General features: G+C 39.9%; 1 protein-coding gene and 1 long non-coding RNA gene across 8 annotated transcripts in view; one reads left to right on the top strand and one right to left on the bottom strand.

Moving 5' to 3' along the window:
* The window catches only part of HYCC1 (hyccin PI4KA lipid kinase complex subunit 1), a 116,696-nt gene extending 90,905 nt beyond the window's left edge, over positions 1 to 25,791 (top strand). For 6 of the 7 annotated variants that reach the window (XM_072650907.1, XM_072650908.1, XM_072650902.1 and 3 more), the window contains 3 exons: positions 3,935 to 4,022; positions 4,418 to 4,577; positions 21,558 to 25,791. In XM_072650907.1, coding sequence (XP_072507008.1) covers positions 3,935 to 4,022; positions 4,418 to 4,577; positions 21,558 to 22,132 — 823 coding nt within the window. In that variant the 3' untranslated portion in view covers positions 22,133 to 25,791. Of the gene's footprint in view, positions 1 to 3,934; positions 4,023 to 4,417; positions 4,578 to 20,363; positions 20,660 to 21,557 lie in introns of all 7 variants that reach the window. The other variant, XM_072650909.1, reaches the window with a different exon arrangement.
* Positions 4,576 to 7,333, bottom strand: LOC140532444 (uncharacterized). Its single transcript, XR_011976519.1, has 3 exons — positions 6,646 to 7,333; positions 5,923 to 6,075; positions 4,576 to 5,509 (listed from the first exon to the last, which is right to left on the bottom strand). It is a non-coding gene; the product is annotated as an uncharacterized lncRNA (long non-coding RNA).
* Positions 25,792 to 27,615: the final 1,824 nt, after the last annotated feature.

Genomic DNA, 27,615 nt, shown 5'->3' with positions numbered 1-27,615 from the left:
ATTTACATTTTAAGTATTTTTATATAGAATGATATGGAATTAAGCTCTTGACAAAGCTTGCTTCAGAAAAACTTTTTGGAATGTTTGAAAGATTATGTGTTTCACCAAGTAATAGATTTATCTCAATATGAATATATTTTGTAAGAGGAAAATTTTAAGCAAAGTCTGAATCTTTCTTCATTTAGGGATAAAATAAGATTTAGTAAAGCTTAGATAAATGCCCATACAACTCTTTTCTTCTCTTCTCTCCCTCATTCACTTTACATGTTTTCCACAGAATTTCATAGCTTTTTACAAAGCTTTCTTGCTTCATGTTCTTATAGCTTTAATGTAAGAAATTAAGAGCATAAATATTTTAGTGTGCTTATAGTGTTGTTTGTCATGATTTTGTAAAATAAGTGAATTTCTAATTAGTTGGAATTTATCCACCACAAAAATGCTTCACAAATGTTTGTTAAACAAAGGGATATTTGGCTCACAGGAGGAACTCAGATATTGTGCTGTTAGTATGGCAGTGAAAGTAAAAACTCTTCTTCTTCTCTCTCTTCATTCCTTTCATTCTGCTGTGTCTGGGAAGATCTTTCATCTCCAGCATCGCAATGAAGTCTGGACAGGGCTTTCGGAAAACATATTGCTGTTAGATTTTCAGAAAAGTCTTCATTGATTTACTGAAAGCAGTAATATTTTCTTGGGCTCAGGAGGGAGGAAAAATGACAACTGCTTCGTATTTCTGGGAGCTGAGAGGACAGCAAGTCTTATTTACATATTTCATGTGATCTGTAGAAGTATCTTTTGATCCTCCCCAAGATATGACAGTTGTCACTTAGGTGAGAGCTGTATGCTGAGAGCAGTCAGCAGAGCCAAGATTGTCTTTTGTGTGCCCTAGACAAGATTCCGAAAATGTTCACCTCTTTTGTGTTACTGTCCCCTTGGGGTTTGGAGCCTTTACTGTAATGTGTATACACACATAACCTATGTCAGTCAAAGCATATTTTATCAAGTACCTGCCATGTCTATATGTGACATAGAGAAATAGAATTTTCTGGCAAGCAATATGTGCAATTATTTTAAAATTGTCTTCTAAAGTGACTCCCCTGCTCTGCTCCTCTTCCCATGTCTTGCACCCTCAGTGGTTCTCTGCCTTGCCTGTTCCTGGTTCTAGCTGTTCCACCCATTGATTCTCTGTGGGCCTTGCCTCATCTCCCAGAATCAGAGATGATCAAACCTGAACCAGAATAAGAATTCTTTCTTGCAGCCTCTCCAACAGTGTTTATCCAGTTTCTGCTTGAAGAGCTCTGGTGCAGGAGGACCCCCACCTCCTCGAGCAGCCCACCTTGCTTTGCGATGGCTCTCATTGTGGAGAAGTTGTTCCTGTCCTTGAGCTGAATTGTGTCTCTTAGTCACTTCCCCTCACTCTTCCTGTCTCGCCCTGTAGAGCCAAGAGAACAAGTCTAATCCACAGACTGCGTGACAGTATTTCAGATCCTTACAGTCTTCCTTCCTAAGTCCTGTCTGCATGGACTCCCAGCAGTAATGGGCAAGAACATTAGGTCTTCTGATTTAGTGATGGTGAAAGCAGACTTGTGTAGATGTGCTGATGAAAAGTGCCAAAGGGTTGTGTATTTCTTTTCTCATGCCTTGTGGCTCACCTATGTCTGAATACCCTAGACCATTCTTCTGTAACCATTGGAACAATTGAAGTCGTTTCTGTGGGCTGCTGCTGTCCTCGGGTGCTGCCCTGTGACTGTCCGTGGGCATGGCCTGGCTTCTGACTTTCATTAGTTTCCCTTCCAGCCACAGACAAGATTAACCATAGAACGCGTGGGGTTCTGCCAGTATATTTTACATACAAAAGTACCAGCCCAGGGGATCTGGCTACATAATAACTCAAGCATAAAGGAAAGGTCAGAAATTTTTAAGTCAAACAGAGGAAATTAAGCCTGTTTTTGTACCCCCATATTGTTGTATGTTCATAGTATTTTAAATAGATAATTTGTCAGTCACCAAGTATTTGTTTAGGGTCTCTTATGTGCCAGGCACTGTGCTAGGCACCCAGGGATGCAAAGAAAATAAAAAACCCTCCCTGATCTCAGAGAGTGCACTGTCTGTTTCATGGGGGAGACAACATGCTAACAACTACCTACAAGCAGTCTGCATAGAACATAAATGGAAAACAAACTCTGTGCAGGGAAGGTGCCAGCACAAAGGAGCATAAGGAAAGTCTTCCAGGAGAAATGGGGATTTTACCCAGGACTTGAAGGAAACCAGGAAAGTCAGAGGCTGAGGTGAGGAGGAAGAAAAGTCCTGAAGTTCATCATTTAGAAAGAAAAATACATTCAACATCGACATTTTCTCACAGAACCAACATATTCAACCTGCTCCACAGTTTAGAAGTGGCTGGCACTCCTGGGCCAGGCACATGCACACGTTCTGGCTCACGTTTGATGGCCTGGGGCCGTGCCATCCTAGAAGTTTCCATGGGGCCTCCCCGCCTCCATCCATCTCACAGAACATTTCTCATCCCCAAGTAGGGATTAGAGAATGTTTTAAAGAGTCTTTCTGTTCAAACTTTTCATCCTCCACATGGCTGCCAATTTGCCATCCTTTAAGCCCAGGCCTAGCCACCCCACTTTCCTGCTCAGAAGCTTAATTGGCTCCCGCCAGGATCCAATCTAAATTCTTACCTTGGGCCATTAGAGCCCTTTCCATACTGTCTCCAGCCCCCCTTTCTAGGCTTGGTGCCCATCACTCTTCTTCACACACTCGGCTTTCTAGTCCAGCTGGCTTGTTTGCTGTTCTTCATTCAGCATCTCATCTGACTGCCTTCCTCCCTCTGCTTCTTCAGTTCCCCAGGTGCTACCTCCTCCAGGAGGTCCTTCCTGATTACTTCCTTCTAGTGTATCAGTGCTGCCTCTCTCTGCCCACTCTCCAAAATGACTTTTTATTTGCTTTTCTATGTATGTATTGTTTCCCTCTCCAAGAGAAGGGAAGCTTCATGAGGGGGGATTCTTTCATATTTGTCTTTTTGTTGCTCTTGGCCAGCACAGTGCTTGGCATATAGCAGCTGCTTAGTGAAAGCTTGTTGAATGAATGAAGGTGCTCTCATCTTACTTTTAGGTGAAAATCCAAATGGACGACAGTCATTGTTCTCTTTGCCAGTACTGCACGTGAACAGCACGTGGTCACAAAAGGAGATAAAGGTCATCAAGTTCCTCCTCCAGTGCCAGTGTCTTGTTTCCTGCTCCCTTCAGTCCTAGTGCCAAGCCAGTCTTCTCCTGCACTGCCTTATAGGTGCCATCCCCTGAGTTTGGGTGCAGACGGTGGTTCTCTCATATCCACTGTCTGCCCTTATTGTTGGGCTGGGCCAGGCTTGGTTCTGTCTCAGAAATGCCCCTTCATCTTCATGGGCTTCTCCTGATATCTCTGTAAGACTCCGCAGCTTAGATTTTGTTAAAGTTGGAGTAAGTAGTCTATTAGTTAAAACGACATCATGTACACTTCCTAAAGACTTTATCAGGATACTTAGGGATAAAAAGGCAGAATCCCATTAAAGGCTATGGGAGATATATGGCAGTTTACCCACACAGTGTTCTAAATGTTCATTCCCAGATAGAGAATTTGCTACATTTTGGGCTACTTTGAAGTTGTCCCTTGGTTGTCTGACTTCCATTCTATAAAGAGAAAAAGTTCTTTAGGAGAAAAGAAAGTACATCTTTCAGTTTTCTTTGTATTACTGTTCACAGGCCTCTTAATGCATTAGAAAGGAATTCAAAGATTTAAAAACTATTTCAGGGAGTGGAATGAAGAGGCAGTATGCTAATATGGTTAGCTATTGCCATCACAGAAGATAAACATTATGATATTTAATTTTGATTTTGTTTGTATGTGTAGAATTAACAAAGAAAGTTATACACTTTGGATTTAATTTTTGTAGTTATAATGGAGAATGGGATGTGGCTCAGACGGCCCTGGAAGATGTTCTGTACAGAGCCCAATTGGAACTGTATCCCGAACCACTGCTGGTACGTGCTTCATGACTCAGTCCAGTCCAACTGTACTCGGGGATTTTTCTACTTTAATTTATGATAAGCAGTGAAGCCAGTATTCACAACTAATTCTCAGTCATTTAGCACCTTATCTTGCAGGGCAATGAATTGTTATGCATGAAAAAACTCCGTAATTATTAAAGCATTCTGTGACCATCGCTAGGAACCCTCCTGGCTCTGTAATAATTCATTACATGCGATATCCACAAGTATCGACTTGTTATTAGTTGGCATCTAACTTAGCTTCATCTTGTATGCTCATGTTTTCGGAGAGTATGGATTTATTCACTTAATCTGTTTCCTTAAAAGTGTAATAGGACTTTCAATTGTGTATGTCTTTATGTAATTTAAGTCATTTCTTTCCTCCTTAGGTTGCTAATGCAATAAAGACTTCATTGCCCGCAGTTGCCATGAAATCTAGTAAGGAGGGTAAAAGATGCATTCAGGTTGAAATTACCCCAACTTCATCCAGAATATCCAGAAATGCAGTCACCAGCATGTCAATAAGAGGGCATAGATGGAAAAGACATGGTGAGAAACATGCTCTCTAACAAGGGTGTTCTTCATTGCAAAATGCTAATAAGCCAGGTTCTCTTTTCCTCATAGCATTCCTTTAAAGATGGAAAAATGTAAGTAAGTGGGACTTTGGTGACCTGGGAAGTGTTAATGACCCTCTAAGTATCTACAATTTATTATCAAAGCATGTCTCGGCAAGAGGGAGAATTCACATGCCTTGTGCAGACGGATGTTCTGCATAACGTGTTAGGGAATGAAAATTAACTTTGATTTATTTCTCAAACAATTCTATTTCCTATAGTAGAGGGGTGATTCAGATGGGAAAATGTGATTACCCTCATTCTCAATTTTTTGGCTCTTGTGCTTCTGTGAATGACTGTGCACTGAGTGTCGCTGCATAATGGTTCTGATTGCTACCTGACTGCACCGGCAGGTCGGTGCAGGGCTCGGGACACGACAAAAAGCAGCGGCTTTAAGGTTTCCTCCTTTTTCCTGGTTGAGTAACATTACAATATAGCGACAGTGCCTTTCTATTTCTTTGGAATGAGATTTTTCTTTGTAAAACTATCATTGTTTCAACAGTTCGTGACTTTCAGTATTTGACATTTTGCTGGCTTTTGCTGGTCTTTCTTAGTGCTCCTTCTCTACCTCTCTTTTCTTTCCTAACTCAGCCTTAATGGGTCTCCTCCTCCTCTTTCTCATCATCATCATCATCATCATGATCCTCTCCCTCCTCTTCCTCTTCCTCATTCTCCCCCTCCCCCTTCCTCAAAGGGTGATCCCAGATTGGGAGAGAGAGCAGGACCTTCCTGGGGAGCATCTTCCAATGTGAAAGGCCCTCTTTGGAGATAGAAAAAATTGAAACAAAATCTGTTTCCCAACTCTCTCTCTATTGTAGCTCCTCTTCTCGGTGAAACTGGTTTCAGCTGCTGCTTTAGTCTCTGGGGCTGAGGGAAAATAAGCAAAGGAGACAAACTAGATTGTGCCAGGAAACAGAAAATAAGGGGCTGCCCAGGGGGTAGGGGGATAGTGGAGGGGGGGGGAACTGATGGACAGTGGTCAATGGATAAAGTTGTGTAGCTTCATGAAATGACTATTGAAGTGAACAACTTTCCTCTTTTAAATGAATCCTTCCACAATTTACATTAGTGCCCCCAGATTTTTGAATGCGCTTCAAAGAAAGATACAAAAATGGTCATATTTTCCATTAGTAAGACATCCTTTGGTGATTTAAGACACATAAGGCAGATGTGACTTTGTTCTAAAACAGCAGTAACTCTGAGAGAAAGCTCAGATATCATTTTAGAGCGCTCTGCTACTGTCTTCAACACAGAAAAGGGGAGCAAAAGATGGAACCCACCTGACTGAGTGACAGCATATTGCAGAGAGATTTGATTCCTGCTGTAATCATCCGTAGGTAGAGCTCTGAGTTCCATCCAATCTATGCCATGACGGTGAGCTGCCCAGCACAAATCCACAAGGCTTTCATTCTCCAGCAGATCAGTTGGAAATTCTACCAACGAAACCAGCAGTAAAGGATCTTGTCTTTGCCTTATAATTTATTGTCTTGCCAAGATGAGCAAGAAGAAATCGTGCTGCAGTTGAAACTTGCCCAGGTACTAGAAACCAGTGCCTGGAATCTTGGTGTTGAAAGAGACCCCAGAAGGCATCTAATCTGCTGCTTACCATTCCTGACACATGCTCAGCAAGCCCATGTTTGGGCTCCCTCCTGACAGGGAGCTCCCTACCTTCCTAGACCTTGCTGTGCCATTGTTGGTGAGGCTGACATCACTGTAATTTGCCCCTTTGGGTTCTGCTGCTCTTCTCTGGGATCAAGTGAAACAAGACTGGTTCTCTTTTCCCCTTGCCAACCCTTCAGGAATTTCTAAGTTATGATTGTGTTTCCCTACTAAGTTTTCTCTTCTCTAGGCTAAGCATCTCCTTTATTAAAAAAAAAAAAAAGAAATTGACCAGAAAATTTAAACCCAGCCATATATATATAGAAAAATATACTCAAAGTAAATCAGAATCAGTAAGCATAATCCTAAACTTTTTCAAAAGAGGAGATGGCTCTATGAATCACCTTTCCATTTCTATTTTTTGGTCTATCATCAGATCTGTATCAATCCTGTTTTGGGTCAGCAGGTACGTTGTCATCCTTGTCAATTTTGAGGGGGCTCTTATGCTGTAGCCTAAGGCTGTTGCCTTGGTTTTCTCCCCTCCCTGCAGCCGCAGCTCCAAGGCTAGTCTTCTTAACTGTGACAGTTTTACTGCTAAGGCTCTACGAGGGCCCATGTTGTCTACACCTCAGGGGACTTTGTCTCACAAAGTAGATCCAGAATCAAGCTTTACCCCACTGTGGCTAGCTTGATGTTTGGGACGTAAGAAGGGCTGCATCAGTACGTGCTTGCTCCATCTTGAGGTGCGGATCCTCATTGTGTCCAGGAGCCTTTCCCCCGATTCCCTAAGCACTCTGTGCTATGCAGTTCTCTTTGGGTAGAGTTTTTCCCTTATTTCCCTTTTCTGAGATACTGTTGGCTCTTTTGGCCCCAAAGTTCTGTTGAACTAAAAAAGTTAATCCCTCCATGGTCTTTTATCTCAGTGGACTGAAGACTAGGGACCAGAAGCTGCAACCTCGGGAGCTAGGATGACCGTTTGGGAAGTTGAAGGATGCCTTCTTTGCTTTACCTTCCAGCTCTCCCCATTTCTCCTTCCCCATCTGCCACTTTTTCCTCTTCTCATTTCTTCTCCTTCCCCTTCCCCTCTCTTCCACTCCCCCTACTCTCACAGACTCTACCCATTATGACACATTTGCTGATGTAAGGTGAGAAGTGGGTGAGCAAAGGGGGTGGGGGGGGATAGCAGGGGCAGAGTTTCTAGCCAGAAGAGATGGGGGAAGGGGAGAGCAAGGGGAAAAAGAGAAGAAGGGATTTCCCTCTGAAAAGGGGCTTTGGGGCTGGTGTCAGAGACTGGAGCTCAATGGAGCATGAATTAGAGGAGTGTATTACTTCAGACCATTTTTGTTTATTATTATGGCTTCTGAAAAGCTACTTCAGTCTTAACCACCTAAACTATATTCCTGTGAATTATTTTAATTTAGGAACGTTTAAAAATATATTCTGGAGCTAAGTCCAGAGGCACCTGTAGGAATTTAACCACTTTAACCACTTAAACAGTGTCTCTAAGAGGACAGCCTTTGTGGTAGCACAAGTCAAGAAGGGCTGAACTTTTAATGTTGTTTCATAGTTCCTAGTTCTGGGGGAAGTTTTTATCACTGTTGCTCACATCTCTGCATTTCCCTTTCCTAATGTTGCCTTTTGTCTGCTCCTTTCTTTGGCCATGTGGGTCCTGCCCCTCACTTTCCAGTTCTGACTGCCAGGCAAGTGCCATTAGATGCATTGGATGCCATCTGACTAGACATGTGTGTGTTTGTGCATGTGTGTGTTTGCGTGCATACGCACACATGCATAAGGGTATTTTTACATATTCATTACATGGGGCTAGCTTTTGGGGATTGGGGGCCATGTGACAGGAAATTTAACTAGTCTTCAGAGTTTTCACTTTTCACTCAGTGTTGCTTAGACACAATTATTCAGTCCTGGTTTTTTAAAACTTTTTAATTTAATGATTTGAGAAGTTATTTAAAACTTAGTTCTCTTTCAGTGCAGATGTTTGCAGAATAGCATTAGAACATGGAGTGGCCATTTTTTACCTCTAAATGACAGTTTAAGAATTATCTCCATTTATTACTGACACTTTTCAGTTTGTTTTATGTCTTCAAGGGTGGAGAAGATGGCTTGGGGGAAGGAGGAAACATTCCGGGCGAGGGAGAAACCTGGCCCAGCTGTTTCCAAGGCCAGCTCTAGATGGGAGGGACACTGAAAAGAGGAAAGGCAGAATATGAAGGTGAGAAAGGATTGAGGGAAGGGTAAAGACAGAAGAAAAGAAGCATTAACTCTAAGGTAAGATTTGGTGCTTTAGGTTAGGAGAGAGAAGAGAGGAGCAAAAGGAGTGGCGCTAATGCCAAGAGAAATGGTGTTAAGCTTGGAGAAGCCCCGCCCCCTCCCCGGGCACTCCCCCGTGTCACTCCCAAAGCCTTGATTTCTCCCTCACCCTTTCACTCACTCACCTCTAAATCCTGAAGGGACAACTTGCCATCTTTTGCATTAAATGCCTTGCACTCTCAATTTCACATAAGTTTTCCTCATTCATCTTCTGGCCCCTTCGTACTGCCAGCCCTTCTCAGCCACTCATCTCCATTGCCTCTGTTTGTCTGACTTCCCCATTCTGTCATTTTCATCCCCTAGTCCTGCTCCCTGTGCTGTAATGCTCTACGTATCTTCCCTTCTGTCTTTTTAAATATTTTCAAAAAAAAAATTTGAGTGTTAAAATTATGTTTTGCCTTAGTTAAGGTATATTTACAAATGATTGGTGTATGTTGGTTTTTTTACCAGATTATTCCTCAGCCAAAAGATTTGCATAGTGAGTAAATGGGACCCCAAACCTTTATCATTAGTCACTCTTTTTTGTAACTTGGATGTTTCCGTAAGTATTGAGGTTGTAGAGTGTCGGTCCCTCTAGGGTATAGACTGTGTGTCCCTGGCTTTGCTTGGGTGTGCCTCGGTTTTTGCAGTGTAGCTATTCCTGTGAGGTCACATATGAATCAGATTTTTAGAAATCGAGTCGTTTTGAAGTCACTGGGGAAGCTTACTTTTTAAAGTGATCTTATGGTAAATCCTTTTGTAAGACAAAAAATGTTTTAAAATGTTTCCATTTTGTAATTTTGGATGTTTATACATAGAATTTGCTTAAAGTAGGGCAAACATAAGAATTGTCTAGCCCAGGACCATGCATGACAGTAGGACTGTCATTTGATGGTAGGGATCTGTTGGGTAAGAAGTATGCTTGCAGCTCTGAAAGAGATGGCCCTCTTAATGTGATTACCTAATATTTGTTGTAGTGCAGAGCTTGGTAACTTTTCAGAATCCTTTCCTATTACCTCATTTTTTTGGGAAGTGACATATTTGCATAGGAACTTAAGTCAACTTGTGTCTAGGAAACAGTGTGGATCCAGGAGCAGGATTCACCTGCAGGCAGGGAGTCAGATGGAAAAAAGACCTCTTCTTCAACGTCTGAATGTTGGAATTTTACCGTGCGCCTAGATACTTGAACTAAACGCAACTGGGTTATTTTTTTAAGAGTGATAAAGATGGATGTTAAGGCTGCAGCTGTGGGATCCGTTGTATTTGCTGCAGCTAGGGAAAAGCAATTGAAAGATGAGGAATCTACTCTTTTTGTGTATTCAAATTTGACAGTACAGTCTGAGCACTGTGAGAGTTTGAGGGTGCTTAATTTCCTAGTGTTGAAGGTTCAGAGAAATTAACAAAGTCACTTCGATCAGATCAAAAAAGAGTGTAGGATCTAAAAGTGATTTTAAGTCTCTGTTTCCTGCAAAATGACCAATGGGACAGTCAGCTGCAGCTGCAGAAAGAGCATCTTTATTAAGAAAGCAAACACTTCTAAATGTGAAAAAGTACAGATTGAGAAGAGCAAAGCAATGAAAAAAGACTCCGAAAGAGACAAGGATGTTGGGCTTCCAGTGAGGGCTGGCCTTGGCGGCAGAAAAAGACTGCAAGAGAACATTGTTGGGGGAAAGCATTCAAATTATGATATTAGATCATCAGCTTCAAAACAGCAAACAAAACAAGCTAGTGACTTAGTCTTTTTCTACAGCAGATGCCCAGAAGCTCCCTCAGCCGTACTCCTACTTGGCTGAGATGATTTCCTGGACACGTAACAGCATATCTGATAGCTCTTTAAATAGGACCAATGTAGCTCAGTACTATGCAGGGAGTTGATTTGGACCATAGTCACACTTTAAAAAAAAAATAATTTTCCTTAAATTTTTATAGAAAAAAATGAATACATACAAAGCTAAAATCCTCATATTAATGAGCTCTAGTCAAACTGGTCTTTATATAAAGTTATTATTCTGGGAAAATGCGGATGTGTTTGGTAAATGGGTTTTTTTTTTGTGGTTGTTATATGAAGCTATAATAATAATGCTATGGTTTATTTACAAAATCAAATATAATTATTTGTATGAAATATATCCCAAAACAGATTTAGAAACATCTTATTTAAAATATTAACAATTAAAGGAACAGCAAGTTTTAGTGAATAAAGACACATAAGGCCTAAATTATTCCAACTGATACTTAGATGATTGTTTAGAAAAAAAAATTCTTTCAGTGCTTCAGTTTCCGTATTTACAAAATGTAATTAGTAATGACTTGCTGTTTGACCACTTTACCTAGGCAATGTTAAGATTCATGAGTTAGCATCAGGAAGTAATTTTAGTTTGGGGGGACAAGGATGGAATTAACATAAAATGCTTTAATTGCCATTCATGTATATACACATGTGTGCCTCTCTACATGTGTATATATGCACATACATGTACATACACACACGTACACACATAAATGTCTGCCTGGACTTAACAATTATTGGATGGTAGAACTAAGGAATATAGCAGCAGGAAGAGCAGACTGAATTCCTTTCTGTCAGTGCTGGTTCCGGATTCCATCAGCCCTTCAGTCCCAGAGTCACCCTTTGGACCGCAAAGCCACTGCCAGACTCAGCTTACTCAGGCAAGTCATGGCTGTGGCCCTTGAATGGGAAGTCTTCTGAGAGTAAATGGGCATTTGAAGTTGAATTGGTGCAACACAAAATTGTTGATTCAAGCTTTGTACCCATTTTTTCCTAGTTGAGAACTTTGGAGCATTTTTTTCTGTCACAGACACCTGGACTCTGGCAGTCTCAGTCTTATAGGCAGCTAACTAGTTTAGAGCGGTCTACAGGATTACTCTAAATGCTAAAAACTCATTAGTTTTTTTGCCTTTAAACATTTATTAAGAGGTCAGAGCACATCTAGTCTCCAAGGTGCAGTGGCATTCATGCACAGAAACTCAGGGCCAGGCAGCAGCATCTGCCAGGCATCCTGCGACACCACCAAAGCCACCCCTAGAGTTGGTGATAAGAGTCGTTTCTCATCCCCATGCTGCCTCAGTTTCCTTCTCTCCGTGTAGTGATAAGGATATTACTTTTTTGTAATGTTACAATGGAATATGAAATAGATTGATAATCAAAGCATCACCTAGAAAGAAAGTGCTGCGTACACAGTGGTGATTGTGAGGAGCACTGTTTAAATTAATATGATTATGGATACCACGTTATCATTGCAGCACACGAAGAGAATGATCAAAGTAAACTGTTACCTCAAATCTCTAAAGACCCATCTACTCTTAGTCAGCAAATGAACATTTAAGCTTATTGAACCATGAAACAGGGGCAAGAACCTATTATTACTTTTTAAAATAAGTTAATTATTCTCAAATCACTTGTTCAGGGATTAATGCTGATTTGGTCCTGACAGGCTCCTCTGTCCGGAAAATCTTGAGGTGGTTGTTATACAGCAGTTCCTGTTTCTCTTCCTACTCCATGTTTCCTTCAGTGTCTTCTCTTTCTTCCATAGCTCCTAAATGTGGGCTATTTCCTCAGAGTTTTGCCTTAGCCTTTCTCTTTCTGTTCTCTCTGCCCTTAGTGATTTCATCCATTCTCATGGCTTAGACCAGCTGTTTTCAAACTTTCTGGTCTTAGGACCCTTTTACTTTCTTAAATATTATTGAAGACTCCCTTCCCAAAGAACTTTTGCTTCTATGGTTGATTGGATCTATCAATATTTACATATTAGAAATTAAAATATCTTGGAATCCTTATGAAAATAGTTTTGACTTCACAGAGCCCTTTAAAGAGTTCTCCTGAGGTGATCAGTGGATTCTTTCAGTGTCTATTTTGTCCTCTGGTTCTAAGATATCAGGGCAATTTTCCTTGACAATTTCTTGCAAGATGCTAGCCAGGTGCTCCTTTTGATTATGGTTTTCAGGTAGTCCAATGATTCTGACATTGTCTCTCCTGGATCTGTTTCCCAGGTCAGTTTTTCCAACGAGGTATTTTATATTTTCTGGTTTTTTTCATTCTTTTGAATTTGTTTGATTGATTCTTGCTATCTCATAGAGTCATTAGCTTCCACATGCCCAATTCTGACTTTTAAGGAATTGTTTTCCCAAGTTAGTTTTTGTATCTCCTTTTCCATTTGGCCAATTCTACTTTTTAAACAATTGTTTTCTTTTTCCTTCTTCAAAATTCTCTTGTATTACTCTCATTACTTTTCCAGTTTTTCTTCTACCTCTCTTATATGATTTTCAAGCTCCTTTTGAGCTCTTCCATGAGTTCTTTCTGGGCTCGAGACCACTTCCCATGTTTCTTTGGGGTTTTGCCCACAGGTGTCTTGACATTGTTGTCCTCTTCTGAGTCTGTGCCTTGATCTTTCCTGGCACCATAATAACTTTCTATGGTCAGGTTGTTTTTTGGCTCCACTGTAATAGGCTTTCCACACCTCTTCACATGAAATAATTTATTCCATTCTACCTCTCTCTTCCTTCTGCACACAGTGTACTCCTCTTTCTCATCCCTTAATTTTTTCTTTATGTCATTCCCTCAAATTCACCTTATATCCATATCTTCTATGTATATTTCTTCTGGCTATTAGTGGCATAATTTTAAAAAATTACCATTACCATCTTCCCATGTAGGGATTTAAACAGTTCAGTTGCATTGTATCCCTTATGTTTTCTTTTCCTTTTTTCCCTTTTTCAGGCTTCTCTTGGTTCTTTCATTCAATTCTGTTCTTCTTATAAAAGCTTTAAATCCTTTTATTTCATTGAATATTCATTTTTTTCTCTCAAGGTATTATGTTTAACTTTACTGGGTAGATGATTCTTGGTTGTAGTCCTAGCTCCTTTGCCTTCCAGAATATCATGTTCAATGACCTCTGCTCTTCTCAGCAACACAGTGCTCTAAGACAGATACAAAGGCTCACAAAGGAAAATGCTGTCCACGTCCAGATAAAGAACTGATGTACTCAACGCAAATCAAAGCATATTCTTTTTCACTTACTTTATTTTTGTGTGTGTATTTTTTCCCTTTTGATCTGTTTCTTGTTTTACCACTTTGACTAATATAGAAATTTGTTTTACATGATTGCACATGTATAACCTGTATCAAATAGTCTACCATTTTCAGAAGAGGGAAAGGGAAGGAGGGAGGGAGGAAAATTTGGAACTCAAAATCTTATAAAAATGAATGCTAAAAATTGTCTTGACATGTAATTGTGAAAAAAATAAAATACTATTAAAATTATATATATATATGTATGTGTATATATACACACACATACACATATAGTAAATTAACAAGATAGTAACAGAATTACTCTACTTGTGTCCCCTTCTGTACTTCTTTTTGTTTTCTTTGGTGAAGTTTTTAAAATCGTTGATGCCCCTTTTCCCTATCCCTACCCACTATTCCAACATCTCCTTTTCCCCCCCTACCAAGTAGAAGCCTTCCATTATAATAAACATATAGTCAAGCAAAACCAATCAACATTGGCCATGTCTAAAAATGTCTGTTTGTCTTATGGCAACCCCCTCTCTATTCCCTCTTTTCTCCATCTCTCTCCCGATTTGTCTTTCTTTGGAAGTTAGGATGGGTCAGTTCTGAAATCCTTCAGAGTAATTTTCCTCCACATTATCATGGCAATTATTGCTTAACTTGTTATCTGGTTCTGCTTATTCCCCTCTGTATTAGGTCACACAAGTCAAGCCAGTCTTTCCATATTTCTGAGTCTGTCAGTTTAATCATTTCTTATGCTGCAAAAAGACAAGTAATGAGCATTTATTAATTGCTTTCTATGTGTCATTCATGTGCCACAATTTATTCTACAGGAAACCTTCCCCTACTCCTCTTAATTCTAGTGCCTTTCTTGGTTGATCACTTCCTATTTACCCTATCTGCAGTTGGTTTGCACTTTGGTTTGCTTGTTGTCTCCCCCATTAGTCTGTGAATTCCTTGAGGGCAGGCCCTGTCTTTTGTCTCTCCTTGTATCCTTAGCGCTTCACACACGGCCTGTCACCTAGTAGGTGCTTAAGAAATGCTTGTTGACTAATTCTTTAGCTGTTCCTCAACTGAAGGGAACTTACTTTGTTTCCAGTTCTTTGCTATAACAAAAAGTGCTATTAAGAGTGTCCTTGGACCTATTTCAGTTCCCTTTTTGTAATTAAGATCAATGGCCATTTTCCTTGAAGAAATAAAATTTTCCAATTCATCTCAACAAGCATTTATCAAGTGCCTGTGTGGGAGGGGATGTGGAGCCAAGATTCCTGAATAGAGGCAACCCAGCTGAACTCTCTCAACATTCCCCTCCAAACAACTTTAAAATAATGCCTCAAATCAAATTTTGGAGCAGCAGAGCCAACAAAAGGTCAGGATGATTAATTTTTCCAGTCTAAGAAAACATAGGAGGTCAGCAGGAGAAGTTTATGACACCAGGGTGGAGGCCTGTCCAGAGCCCACACATGGGCAAGAGCAACTGTAGTGACTTTGGGAGATCTCATCCCAGAGAGGGCAAGGAGCTGAGACAACTGGTCAGAAAGAGATTTCATAGGACCCTTTGCTAGAACTGGGTACAGGTGGCACTGATTGGCAACTCTTCTGCCCATAAGCAGTTCTGAGTTGCAGTTCCAGACCAGAAAGTGCTAGAGGGGTATGGGGCACTGTTCACAGTTGCAAGGCAAAGAGAGCACTAGCACTTGTGCCTACAGGGGACCAGGGAACCTTCCTGGGTAAAGCCCAGAATGCAAACAAAGAAATACCAAAAGTTTACAGACCCCTGAACTAGCTCTGAAAACAGCCACATGAAAAACCTAAAGCTTGGGATACCTCAAGGTGAACAGAGCTCAACTTTAACGTACAGTTCAAAATCAAGAAATAGCCTGAAAAATGAGCAGACAGCAAAATAATTGGACCATAAAAAGTTACAGAGTGACAGGGAAGACCAACACATAAACTCAGAAGACAATAATATGAAAACAGCTATAAACAAGGCCTCAAAGAAAAATGATAATTGATCTCAAGCCCAACTAGAATTCCTGAAGCATTAAAGAAAAAAAAATAAAGTGGTAGAGGAAAAAAATGAGTGATGCAAGAAAATTATGAAAAGTAGCAGTTTGGTACAAAAAATATTGAAGAAAATAACAGAATTGGGCTAATGGTTAAAAGAAAGAAAAATTCACTGAAGAAAAGAACTTCTTAAAAAGCAGAATAAGCCAAATGGAAAAGGAGATATAAAGTCTCATTGAAGAAAATAATTCCTTAAAATTGGAATGAGACCTCAAGAAACAATAAAATGGTCAAAAGAATGAAAAAATTATAAGAAAATGTGAAATATCTCATTGAAAAAACAGCTGACCTGGTAAATAGATCAGGAAGAGATAATTTAAGAATTATTGGACAACTTGAAAACTGTGATCAAAGAATGATTTTAGACATTGTATTTCAAGAAATTATCAGGAAAAACTATTCTGATATCTTAGATCCAGAGGGTAAAATGGAAATTGAAAGAATCGACCTATCATCTCCTGAAAGCGATTCCCAAATGAAAACTAGTATTAAACCCAATTTCAGAGCTTCCAGGTCAGTGAGGAAACTATTTCAAGCAGCCAGAAAAAAGATTTAATGATTTCCACATTAAAGGAGCAGAGAGTTTGTAATATGATATTCCAGGAGGCAAAGAAGCTGGACTTACAGCCAAGAATACCCTACCTGGCAAAACTGAGTATAATCCTTCAGGGAAAAAAATGGACATTTAATGAAATAGAGGACTTTCAAGTATTCCTGATGAAAAGACCAGAGCTGAATAAGAAATTTTTGACATTCAAACACAAGACTCAAGAGAAGCATAAAAGGTAAACATGAAAACATAGTATTAAGGGTCTCAATAAAGTTTAACTGTTTACATTCCTATATGGGAAGATGATACGTGTAACTTCTAAGAATGTCATCATTATTAGGACAGTTAAAAGAATTTTACATAGAAGGCATGGGTATAAGTTGATTATGTTGGAATATTCTCCACCCAAAAAATGAAGGGGTTAGAAAGAGATAATACTGGGAGAACGAGGAAGGGAAAGGCATAAGGAGGAAAATTTTCTTATGTAAAGGAGATATACAAGGAAGAGCTTTTACAGTGGAGGGAAAAATGGGGGGTGAGGTAGTGGGCAGTGTTTGAACTTCACATCAGAATTGGTTCAAAGAGGGAAGAATATATATCCACCCTCAGTTGTGTATAGAAATGTAACTTGCCCAGTAGGGAAATAGGAGGGGAAAGGGATAAGAGAAAGGAAAGGAGCAGTGGTAATGATAAAAGGAGGTCAGATTAAGGGAGGCAGTGGTTAGAGCAAAATAGACGTTTGAGGAGGGACAGGATAAAAAGAGAAAGGGAAGAAGAAACAAAAAACTTGGATTTAGGGAAATATACCATTAGTATTCATAACTGAATGTGAATGAGTTGAACTAACCCATAAAACAGAAGCAGAGGGTAGAATGGATTAGAAACCAGAATCCAAAAGTATGTTATTTACAAGAGACACACTTGAAACAAAAAGACACACACACTTAAAAGAAAGGGCTAGAGCAGAATCTATTATGCTTCAGCTGAAGTAAAAAACCAAAAAAAGGCAATCATGATCTCAGACAAAGCGAAAGCAAAAATAGACCTAATTAAAAGGGATAATCAGGGAAACTACATTTTGCTAAATACCGTAAACAATGACATAATATCAAAACATTTTACGATCTTTCTGATAAGAGGCCTCCTTTCTCAAATATATACTGAGTATAGAACTGAGTCAGATTTAAAAATAATAGCCATTCCCCAACTGATAAGTAGTCAGAGGATTTAAACGGCAAGTTTTCAAAAGAAATCAAAGCTATTTATAATCATGAAAAAATTCTCTAAATCACTACTAATTAGAGAAAGGCAAAAACCCAGCAACTCTGAGGTACCACCTTACAACTATCAGAATGATAAACGCTGGAGGAGAGGAGGGAAAAATAGGTATACTAATGGTGGAGTAGTGAACTGGTCCTACCATTCTGGAGAACAATTTGGAACTATGCCTAAAGGGCTATAAAACTGTGCATACCCTTTGATGCAGCAATACCACTACTAGATCTGTATCCCAAAGAGATAAAAGAAAAAAGACCTGTATGTACAAAAATATTTGTAGCAGCTTTTTTTGTGGTAGCAAAGAATTGGAAATTGAGGGGAAGGTTCTCAGTTGGGGAATGGCTGAACAAGTTGTGGTAAATGATTGTGATGGAGTACTCGTGCTGTGGGAAATGACAAGGGAGGTGGTTTCAGAAAAACCAGGCAAGACTTATATGAACTGATGCAAAGTGAAGTAAGAAGAACTGGGAGATCATTTTACACAGTAACAGCAGTGTTGTGATGATGTTCATCTGTGAAAAACTTGGCTACTCTGATCAATACAATGATCCAAGACAGTTCCAAAGGACTCATGATGAAAAATGCTATCCACTTCCATAGAGAGAACTGATGAACTCTTTGAGTATAAATTGAAGTATAATTTTCTTTGTTTCTTGCTTTTTAAAAAAATATGGCTAATAGGGAACATGTTTAGCATGATTTCATATGTATAATTGAGATCATATTGCTTGCCTTCTCAATGGGTAGGGCAGGGGGTGGTGGTGGAAGAGAGTTTGGAACTCAAAATTTAAAAAGAAAAGCGTACTAAAATAATAAATTGAAAAATTATTTTTAAAGAAGCATTATCATTTCCAAAAAAAGCGAGTGCCTAATTTGTGCTCCCTCCCAACTTCAGTTTTTCCCATGTACGTTTTTCATTTGGTTAGGTAGATATTTCCATAGAAAAACTTACGAATTCTCATGTTTCTACTTATAAATTAATTTCACTTTGTGAATTTAATAAGAATGCTTCTCTTTTTTTTCTGGTTTTTATCTCTACACAGATCAAAGTAGTCAATGGTTAAGGCATTTGGTAATACCTTTGCCCATATCGCATTAGCTTTTGTTAAAAATTGAATATTTGCACCTCTAAGCTCATTTTCAAATTATTATTCATAATCCATATTTTATACAAATACAGTTTTTGGATCCATTTAAAAATAATACTCATCTCAGGTACCTTAAAAAAACTTTATTTGGCCGTACAGCCTGTTTAACCAAGCTTAGTTGCTTTTTAAGAAATATCTATTAAAATCTAGCCAAGAAATTTGGTTTATATGGTGGGGAGAAAATACAAAGGTTTAACTCTATTTTAAATGACATAACTTAATGATACTATTATTTCCATAATATAGCCTTGATCTTAACTAATTTCATTTCCATTTCTTTTCTCTGTTTTATTTTACTATTGATTAAATTCATTCTGTTTGGATGATTTGTTATTGTAACCTAGTGATTCCCATTTGGGGATGGGAGGGTATATGCCACTTTCGTAATGTCAGTAGACTGCTCTTGGCCATTGCCTGACGTAGCTCTCTAGTGGTCAGTGTGTGGATAAGTGAATTGACAGTGCTGTGTGTGTAGATACTCTCATCATTACTGGTCCTGTAGTGGTCTACATGTCCTCCCATCTTCATGAGGATTCATTTTGACCCTCCTAGGAGACAGCTATATGGCTCCCAGAAGGCTCAGGTATGCCCTTCTAAAGGTAATGCAGTGAACCCCTTCACAGGGAATATGGCAGAGGGAGCCAACAGGGCTCTAACATGCTATAGGTGACAAGAGCAAAGATTGTCCTTTGATGTTAGGAAACAAACAAAATGGATTATGTCAAGACACTTTTAGAATCCCTCCATTAAAAAAAGTGAGTAACACTATAGGCCTAGGGTACTGGAAAATGTGGCAGGTTGGAGGAAAGAAGCTTTGGGCTTGTGCTCAAGCTGATGTAGAGGTTACTTAGAAGCCTGGAAAAAGTCAGTATGGTGAATGGGACTTGAACATGGAGAAGTTAGATGGCCACACTATTCATTATCAAGCTTCTCTGTAGGCTTTACTTCCATCAGTCAGAAAATCTCTTATAATTGTTGTATTGAACCTACTTGACAGTCTTCTTAGGTATTTACAGTGATGACTAAAATATATTAAAATATGGAACAGGCCCTCTAGCACGCTTCGCCTTTTCTTTAGAAGTGCTTAATCTGTCTGTAGGGCAGAGTGTGAACAGTTTCTACAGGATATGAGAGATTTGAGAAATGAGGCAGCAATCCCCAGGCTTAAGCACCTTGAGTTGTGACAGTTAGTGACAATAGTGATGGGAAGCTGGGGAGACAGCCAGGTAAGAGGTCGTTAGAAAAGTCCCTTACCCTCTCTGGGCCCCAAGTTCCTCTTACGCTAAAGGTGACCTCTAAAGTCGTCTCCATTTCTAACTTTAATTCTGTCCCTTGTGGCTCTCTTTGAAGAGCCAGTGCATGAAGGTGTGTTTCCTAAAGCACAGAAGTAGAGTTACAAGTTGTAGTGTGGTCCAGGTGGCCACCTGATAGGTTCAAAGCAATTGAAATTCCATTTGGGCTTTTAAAAAGAATCCTCTACATGTTCAGTGTGAACTTCTTCTTTGAATGTGTGTCTAAAACCTGGCAGAGTGTGATGCTGTGTCCGAGCTGCATGCCCCCATTGTGTTTGATTGCACCAAAGTCCTGTGAATCACGAATCGGATGCAAATCTGGAGACCCAGCTTAGTTCATGAGCCTGCAAGCCTCCGGCTTCTGTTCGGCCACTTGTGTTTTTCTTGTTCTGCATTTTTGTTTGTTTGTTTGTTTGCAGCCATCATTTTGTCTTATCATCTTCAATTCTAGAGCAAGATGACACCAGTAATGACTCTGCTGACCCAGGCATCCTGGTCATACCTGAGCTTAGTGTCACAAAGGTGGCCGGAGAGAGAGCCGGGAATGGGGAAAAAAGCAAAGCCCTGGGAGAGAGTGATGCCCAGCATGTACAGGGTGTTCAGGAAACAGCCCCAGACCCTAGAGCTGAGAGCAAAGGCTTGCCAGAGCTCAGGAGGCAAAAGTCTGTGAGGAGAATGATGGAGGATGGACTGAGCCCGCCCAGCAGAGGGCCACTTTAGCAGAGGTCTTTCTAGCTGCCCTCCAAGGTACCCGCCCGGTGGCGAGGGCACTGCTGCATGCTGGAGAGGATTGGCACAGGCACAGACATGTTGCATGTCATTCACTAAAAATGAAAATGCATGGATTAGACCCAACACCTTTCCCCTGAATCTGCACAGTACTTGGAATATACTTATGTTTGAATTATTAGAGGACTACACAGTCCAGCCTGCTTTAGCAAATAGAAATTGTTAGGAAAAGCATGGGCAGAAAACGACCAGGAAGGGATTGTTCTCTGCTTTCTGTTTTCAGCAGTATTTCCGATCACCGGTGATGTGAAGGCTGTCTATTTCAAATTATAACAGAATTTCCAAGTACTTCTTTAGGTATTTCCAGGGTCTCTCTTCACTAATGGAGGGACATGTAAAAACAAAACATGACTCTGATTTTCATAGTCCAGACTGTATTTGAAATAGCAAGCCCGACCGAGAAGGAGACTTGGCCATTGTTTTCAGTCTCCAGCTGAAGTATTTGCTAAAAGTGTCAGAATGGAGATTCGGTATTTTGGAGTTTTGATCATTGTAGTATATTCCTTTGTAGGGTTTTTGCTCCTAGTTTTCCTCGTGATATTTTTCTAATCTTTTGCATGAATTATAGAAGATATCTTTCTCAAAATACCATGGAGTGTGATGACCGCATGCCTTTTCTGATTTTTGTGTTAAATACATCCTTAATTGCCACCATTTAAATCATGTAGGAGCATCTCCACAATATAGTGAAATAGTGTTTGTTTTGATTCATTCTTTGAAATTTGCTCTATTGTAGTCTGTTGCTTTAGGAATTTTTACTAAAAACACCCAGATCTAAAATGACTTTTAAAAATTAATCATCCTATATGAATTACTGAATACTAATTTTTTTTTAAATTGTCATCTCTTTGTTTAGGTAATACAGATGTAACAGGCCAAGAGGAACTAATGGAAATCTCTGAAATTGATGAAGGATTTTATTCCAGGGCTGCATCTAGCACCAGCCAGGCTGCCTTATCAAACACCACCCCCACCAGCAAGCCGAGTGTAGGGAAGAATCCACGAAGGTCCGGAGGAAGTAGAACTGGAGGAAAAGAAAAAGAAGCCTCTGGCGAATCAGGCCGAGAGCACTCAGCTCGAAAACAAAACCCCAGAGCCCTGAGTGAGAACCTTGAGCTGCTGTCTCTAAAAAGGCTCACTCTGACCACCAGCCAGTCTCTGCCCAAGCCTGGCAGCCACAGCCTAGCCAGGACAGCCACCACTGTCTTCAGCAAGTCTTTTGAACAAGTCAGTGGCAGCACCATCCCCCACAACCCAGGTGTTGCAGGCAGTGGAGGGACAGGGTCAGATGCCAATAGGTTTTCTGCTTGCAGTCTGCAAGAGGAAAAGCTGAGTTACATCTCTGAAAGAACCGAGCCGCAAGTTCCAGTTAAACACTTAGTCAGCCAGCAGAGACCTCCTAGCATCAGCATCACCCTGTCAACCGATTAGCATCTGAGACATGTCCTCACATAAACAGTGAATTGAGAGGTTTCCTTTCCTTTTACGTCCTTCATCCCTGTTTTTGACAAGAACTCACAGATGTCTTCAATTCTGGAAGTCAGCTGGAATGACAAGCAATGTCTCCAATGCAACGAGTTAAAATGTAGTTTGGCTTTTCTTTGACTGTGCTCCCTTCTCCCTGGCTCTCCCTGGCTCCCCCAGCTTAAGGGTAGTCTTGTCGGCCCCAAGGAAGTCAAGGTGCTGTTCTGGCAGGTTGTCTGATCACTTTGGCCACATTGTGGGTGAAGCTGACTTTTTGTTAGTTGTCTTATGACTTCAGTGTAGACAGATGTCATTGATTGTTGATAAGAAGGTGAGGCAGTAGTGAAACTCCAGGAATCCTACCACCATTGTAGTGTATCTGTTCTGCAAAGCTGTCAGAGGTATGTGAGGGACAGCGTCAAGGGAAATCTCTTTCAGTTGGGACCAGAGTTTGATTGGAGCCTATTGTTTGATATCAGGGGCCACCCTGGAAGGTGAATGAAGGTCTTAGCAGAGAGCTGGATCCCACCTGTCTGACTGCCAGCTACTCGGTTGTGTCTTCTGCTGCAGGTTGAGCAGGTAAACCTTCATTTCACCATTTCCTCCAAGCTGTAACAGGCCCTGACATGTTTCTCCAGCTCTTCTACTTTGGAAATTCCAGTTAGTTTGATCTTGTAGTTAGGAGAATGCCCTCCCAGAGATGGCTGGAAAGTCTCTGTAAATCTCATGGCATTCCAGCAAAGAACAAGGAAAAGAGATTGCATGTCAAGATAACTGTCAGTTTTCACTCTTGTTCAGCATTGTTTCTATGCAAATTAAGGAGTTTAGATGTTAAAAGTTTCACAGCTGCACATTGTCATGAAAGAGAATAAAGAGCCAAAGACATCGACATGGTAATTGTGATTTAGCAGGGTCGTTTTTCCTGCTTAGGGCTCAGAAACTTAAAATCCTCACAGAGGAACAAGTGGTTGCCTTGTGGTTATTCCTGCCTCCTATAAGGCCTGTTTATATTTTAAATAGTCCTTATTTTGATTTGAACAAAATTACCAAGATAACCAGGTTCCCCCATTAAAGCTTTTTGCCTGCTACTCTCCAGAGCCTGTTCTACTAACAGTAAAATGTCATTTACATGTTTCTTGCTCCCACTTTCCCCGACTTAGATCCAAAGAGAAATAGACAGTGATTTAGGATGTTTTCTTTGTACCATCTTTCCTTAAGCGTGGGTCAGAAGTAGGAGAATGTGTGGAGGGTGTCCATTAAAGTTGTGATTTATTTAAACTTAGGTCAAAAGTGAATCTGTAAAAACCAAAGGACAAACTTAGGACCCTTAGCTTTGAATACCGCTGAGTTGGGAATGTTATTGAGATTTGTTTTCTGTAGGTTCAGGTGTTAAACTTGAGGTGAGCTCTTTTGGCCTGTGGAGCAGCTAACAAGCAGAGATGTGGAGGCCAGGAAAGTTCCTGGCAGTATCCCTGAACAGGGAGGTCTGGGTGCCTAATAAATGCTTGACCTAGGTTGCTGGGGATTCCCTCCCTATTCCTATCTGTAAGGAAAAGAGCTGCAGAATTTTTTTCTGTAGTTGCCACAGTATTAATATTCTTAATGAATTCATGTCTTTAGTCTTAATCTCAAGCAGGTTATTACTTTTGATGGAGTCTCACAGGGGAAGGTCATGTAGATTATGGAAACTTTGGTCGTCAGTGCCCCAGCCTGCAAAAACCTCAGAAAGCATCGAGTGTTGAAGTGTTGCAAACTGTGGGCCTGACATCCAGATGCTCCCCTGTCGTGAAGCCTTGTTGTGCTGTTAGGGATAGCAGTGCAAAGCAGTCTTTGGGCTAATGACTGGAGTTCTTTCACCTTCGAATTCTCAGTATTTTCATCCTGTTATTCTCATGGGATATCATGGAAAAATTATTTGTTAGTAAAACAGGAAAATGTTGATGTAATTTTATATACATTACATGTGTTTGACAATTAACCTATGTCACATAATAATACAACTGTAGCAATAACGTAATGGATGAGCATGCCCCAGATCTCACTGTTGACCGGCTGATATAAAACATGGCAGCTGGGCTCTGGTGATCCTGATATGGGGGGTGGTTACCCGATAGCGCTTCCAATCTTGTGCCCATCGTAATGCTTTCTGACAGCTAAGAGACATGTTGGCTGAGATCCTGCTCTTGGACCCTGCTACCTAGAAGGACTTAAGGACATTTCTGGGCCCAGGCCATGGGGTTCCAGGAGTATCCCTCCCCACTTGGGCACTCTGCTTCCACCTCAACCTGGGGGATCCCTGAGAGTGTGAAGGTAAAGCTGTTCTCTCTCCACTGGGAGATTCAAGAGAGCATCAGTTTCTCTGAGGTGCCAGGAAGAAAGGGATCTACCTGCCACTGCAGAGAACTCCAGGGGGTCCAGATGGGCCAGGACAGAGGGAAGTAAGAGGAGTTTAAGCCAAGGTGGGAGAGGGCTGATTCCTGGAAACTCCATCTTGGAATCCTGGCTGAAGGTCGTTTTGGAGGAGTGGTGTTTTCTTTAACCTCTTTAATTATGAAACATTCATCAGATATTACTCATTTCTTAAACATTAACTTGAAATGTTCTGAGTAAAAGGAAATGTACATATATATATATATTTTTGAACCAAAACAGTTAAGATCTATCCTAGTTTTAAGAGATTACACATTCTTTGGAAAAACAGAAAAGACATTAGCATTGTGTTCGGTTTTATTAGTAGTCTGGAGCAGAAGGCATATTGCAACCATGGTGACTTAAAAGGACTAAGTCTTGAGAAAGTGTGCAGTCTGATATTTGAACTTAGAAGCGAACCTAAAGTTCCACTTTGTGGAAGGGCAAGACTTTCAGAAATGTGTTACCCTTGAGAGTCTGCAAGGTTTATATCTCCTTAACTGCCCAGTGGGACATTTTTTGTGGCTTAAAAATCTCAGCATACGTGAGATAGGTGTTTTATTCTGTGGTCATTTGATTCTGAAGAGAAGGTAATTTGGTGGCCTTTGTGTACTCTTGCTAAATATAGTCATTTATAAAGAATGTATGATGGAACCTTCCCAGCCATGGGAGGAAAAGGAAGATGACTTCTCATTGGGGTGGGGTTTTTTTCCAGGCTTCCTTAGTAACATTATGTTCAGTACTGTCCATTATTCATATCAGTGTTATAAGTATGTTGGGATTCCCATTAGGGATATAAAGTATATTTTGTCTTTTTGTACTGTGTAACTCTTTTGTATTTTGTAACAACTCCATATCTACAAATACTACATGCACCATTGGATAAAGTGGAAAATGTGTTGTCACTTTTTTAACAGTAGAGGACCAGTTAGTCCAAGAATACACGTGCATTGATGTGAAGTTTTTTTATCCCTCAGATCCAAGATCCTATTTCTGCAAAGTGCTTTCTCCTGTATAGTTTCTATTGTGCACCACTTCCCTTGTTACCTTTTCTTCTGATCATGTAGTGATACTAACCTTTTCATAGCAAATGTTTTGTTTTTAATTGTATACCTAGAGTTTACATTCCTGAAAAATAAACCACAAGTTTGAATACTTTTTATGTGCTGTTTACCTTTTTATGGCAATGAAAATAAACTGGAGTTTAGTTTTTTGAATTTTTGTACATTGTGTAAGTGTTTTCCATGTATAGTGCTTTATATAGCAGAATGTTGCTGCTAATAAATAGGTTTTAATGAAATAAAAGTTGAAGTAAAATCTTGCTTCCCGATCATGTACTCATTATGAAAATCCCTGTCCCTGAAAATTAGCAGAAGTTAAGAAAAGTGGAAAGGAAGTGAGGAAGGAAATCTAGATGAGTTGAGTTCAGTATGGAGAACTAGTTCCCAGTGCTAAGTCGTTCATTGGGTCCTCTCTTAGGGATGACAGAACCAGTGTTCCATCCTAGTAGGTGTGTACTGTAAAGAATCATACTTATTGTGTCGATCAGGGCATTGATTCAGAAAAAGGAAGTGAACTGGGTGGCCCCTGGAATATTTGTCAGTACTTCATAATACTAAAGCTTGATGAATTATTTTAGAAAAACACATGTAGAATTAAGTAATTGTGCTTTCTGTCTTTACCTAATTCCTATGCGGGCATCTTTTTTCCTTAAGAGAATTATAAATTCTTAGAGGGCAGGGACTATAAGTTAAGGCTTTCTATCCCCATTTGCACTTGGCACAGTACTTTCAACATTGTAGGGTCTCGATGCATTCTTTTTGGGTGGTGGTAAGCATAAGTCTGAGCCAATATTTTGTAGTTTATATACAATATAAATTCTTTTAAAATGTCATACTTGGACCTAGGCCTTGTGTGCTACTAAGAGTAGCATTCTTATACAGAAATGAATGTGCATATCTAGACACAACAGAAAACTTCTAAATAAGTATAACGGTGCTTAAAATATGATATAGTAAAACTGTACCTTTATAAATTACCTTTTATCCAAAGAACTAGAAATGTTTTTATAAGTATAATGTATTTATCCTGGAAACAACTCCTGGGAATAATTTAGTAAGGGACATACTGGTCAACTGAAATATTTCTTGTAACAGCCTTAACTAACATGAATGCATAGAGGAACTTACCTGCTAGAATCTAACTAGCCAATCGGTCCTCAACATCCATAAATTTGGGCAGAACAGTTATAACTTTTACATATTAGTATATGCAAACCACATTGTCATTTTTCCAGACAAAAACAATAAAAGAGGTAGGAATTGAAACTGTATCTTTTCCTCCCCTTTCTAACTAGCTTGACTAGATTTTACTTCAGAACAAAAAGTATTAATCTCCCATTAAATAGTTCTACTTTAGGAATGTAGTAGGAGCTATAAAAATGGAAAATGTTTTAAAATTGCATTATAGATCTTAACTCTCTTGCCTAATCATGGCCTCGAGATGATCATAAATTCTTCAAAGTTTTTCTAATAGAACAAATTCTAGCAGGTTCTACCAAACTGGACAGATAAATGTGTGGCTGAATAGACAAACATATGTGACTGTCCTACTTCCAAGGACCAGCCAAGCTAAGTACCCAGAGCCTCATCCTCAGCAAGTCACTGACTAGGTGATGAATTCTTTTGGCATTACGACCCATTGGACTAGAAAAATACAAAATGGCCCTTAGCCCTCTGGTCTTTTACCATTTCTTCAGGGTCAGTGCTAGAGCTGTGGAAAAGGATTACAGAGGGAACTAAAAAATCAGACAGTTTCTAGGTCATCTCTAAGCATTGATTTAATTATGAGTAGTCTAATGAAAGACCTAAAGCCTACCAGTAATAGCATTAGAAGGCATTTTGGTAGACCAGAAAGAGTATTGGCTCTGGATGGGCCCAAATCCTATCTCTGATCTTTATTTCTTTATTTCTTAAAGTGGCCTTGGGCAAGATAATTAACCACCAAGGCCCTCAGTTTCATCATCTGTAAAAGGAGGGAGC

The sequence above is a fragment of the Notamacropus eugenii genome, chromosome 3 (genome assembly GCF_028372415.1).
Source record: "Notamacropus eugenii isolate mMacEug1 chromosome 3, mMacEug1.pri_v2, whole genome shotgun sequence".
Lineage (NCBI taxonomy): Eukaryota > Metazoa > Chordata > Mammalia > Diprotodontia > Macropodidae > Notamacropus > Notamacropus eugenii.
The sequence above is the reverse complement of the archived record's forward strand: the minus strand, read 5'-3'. Positions and strand labels throughout refer to the sequence as shown.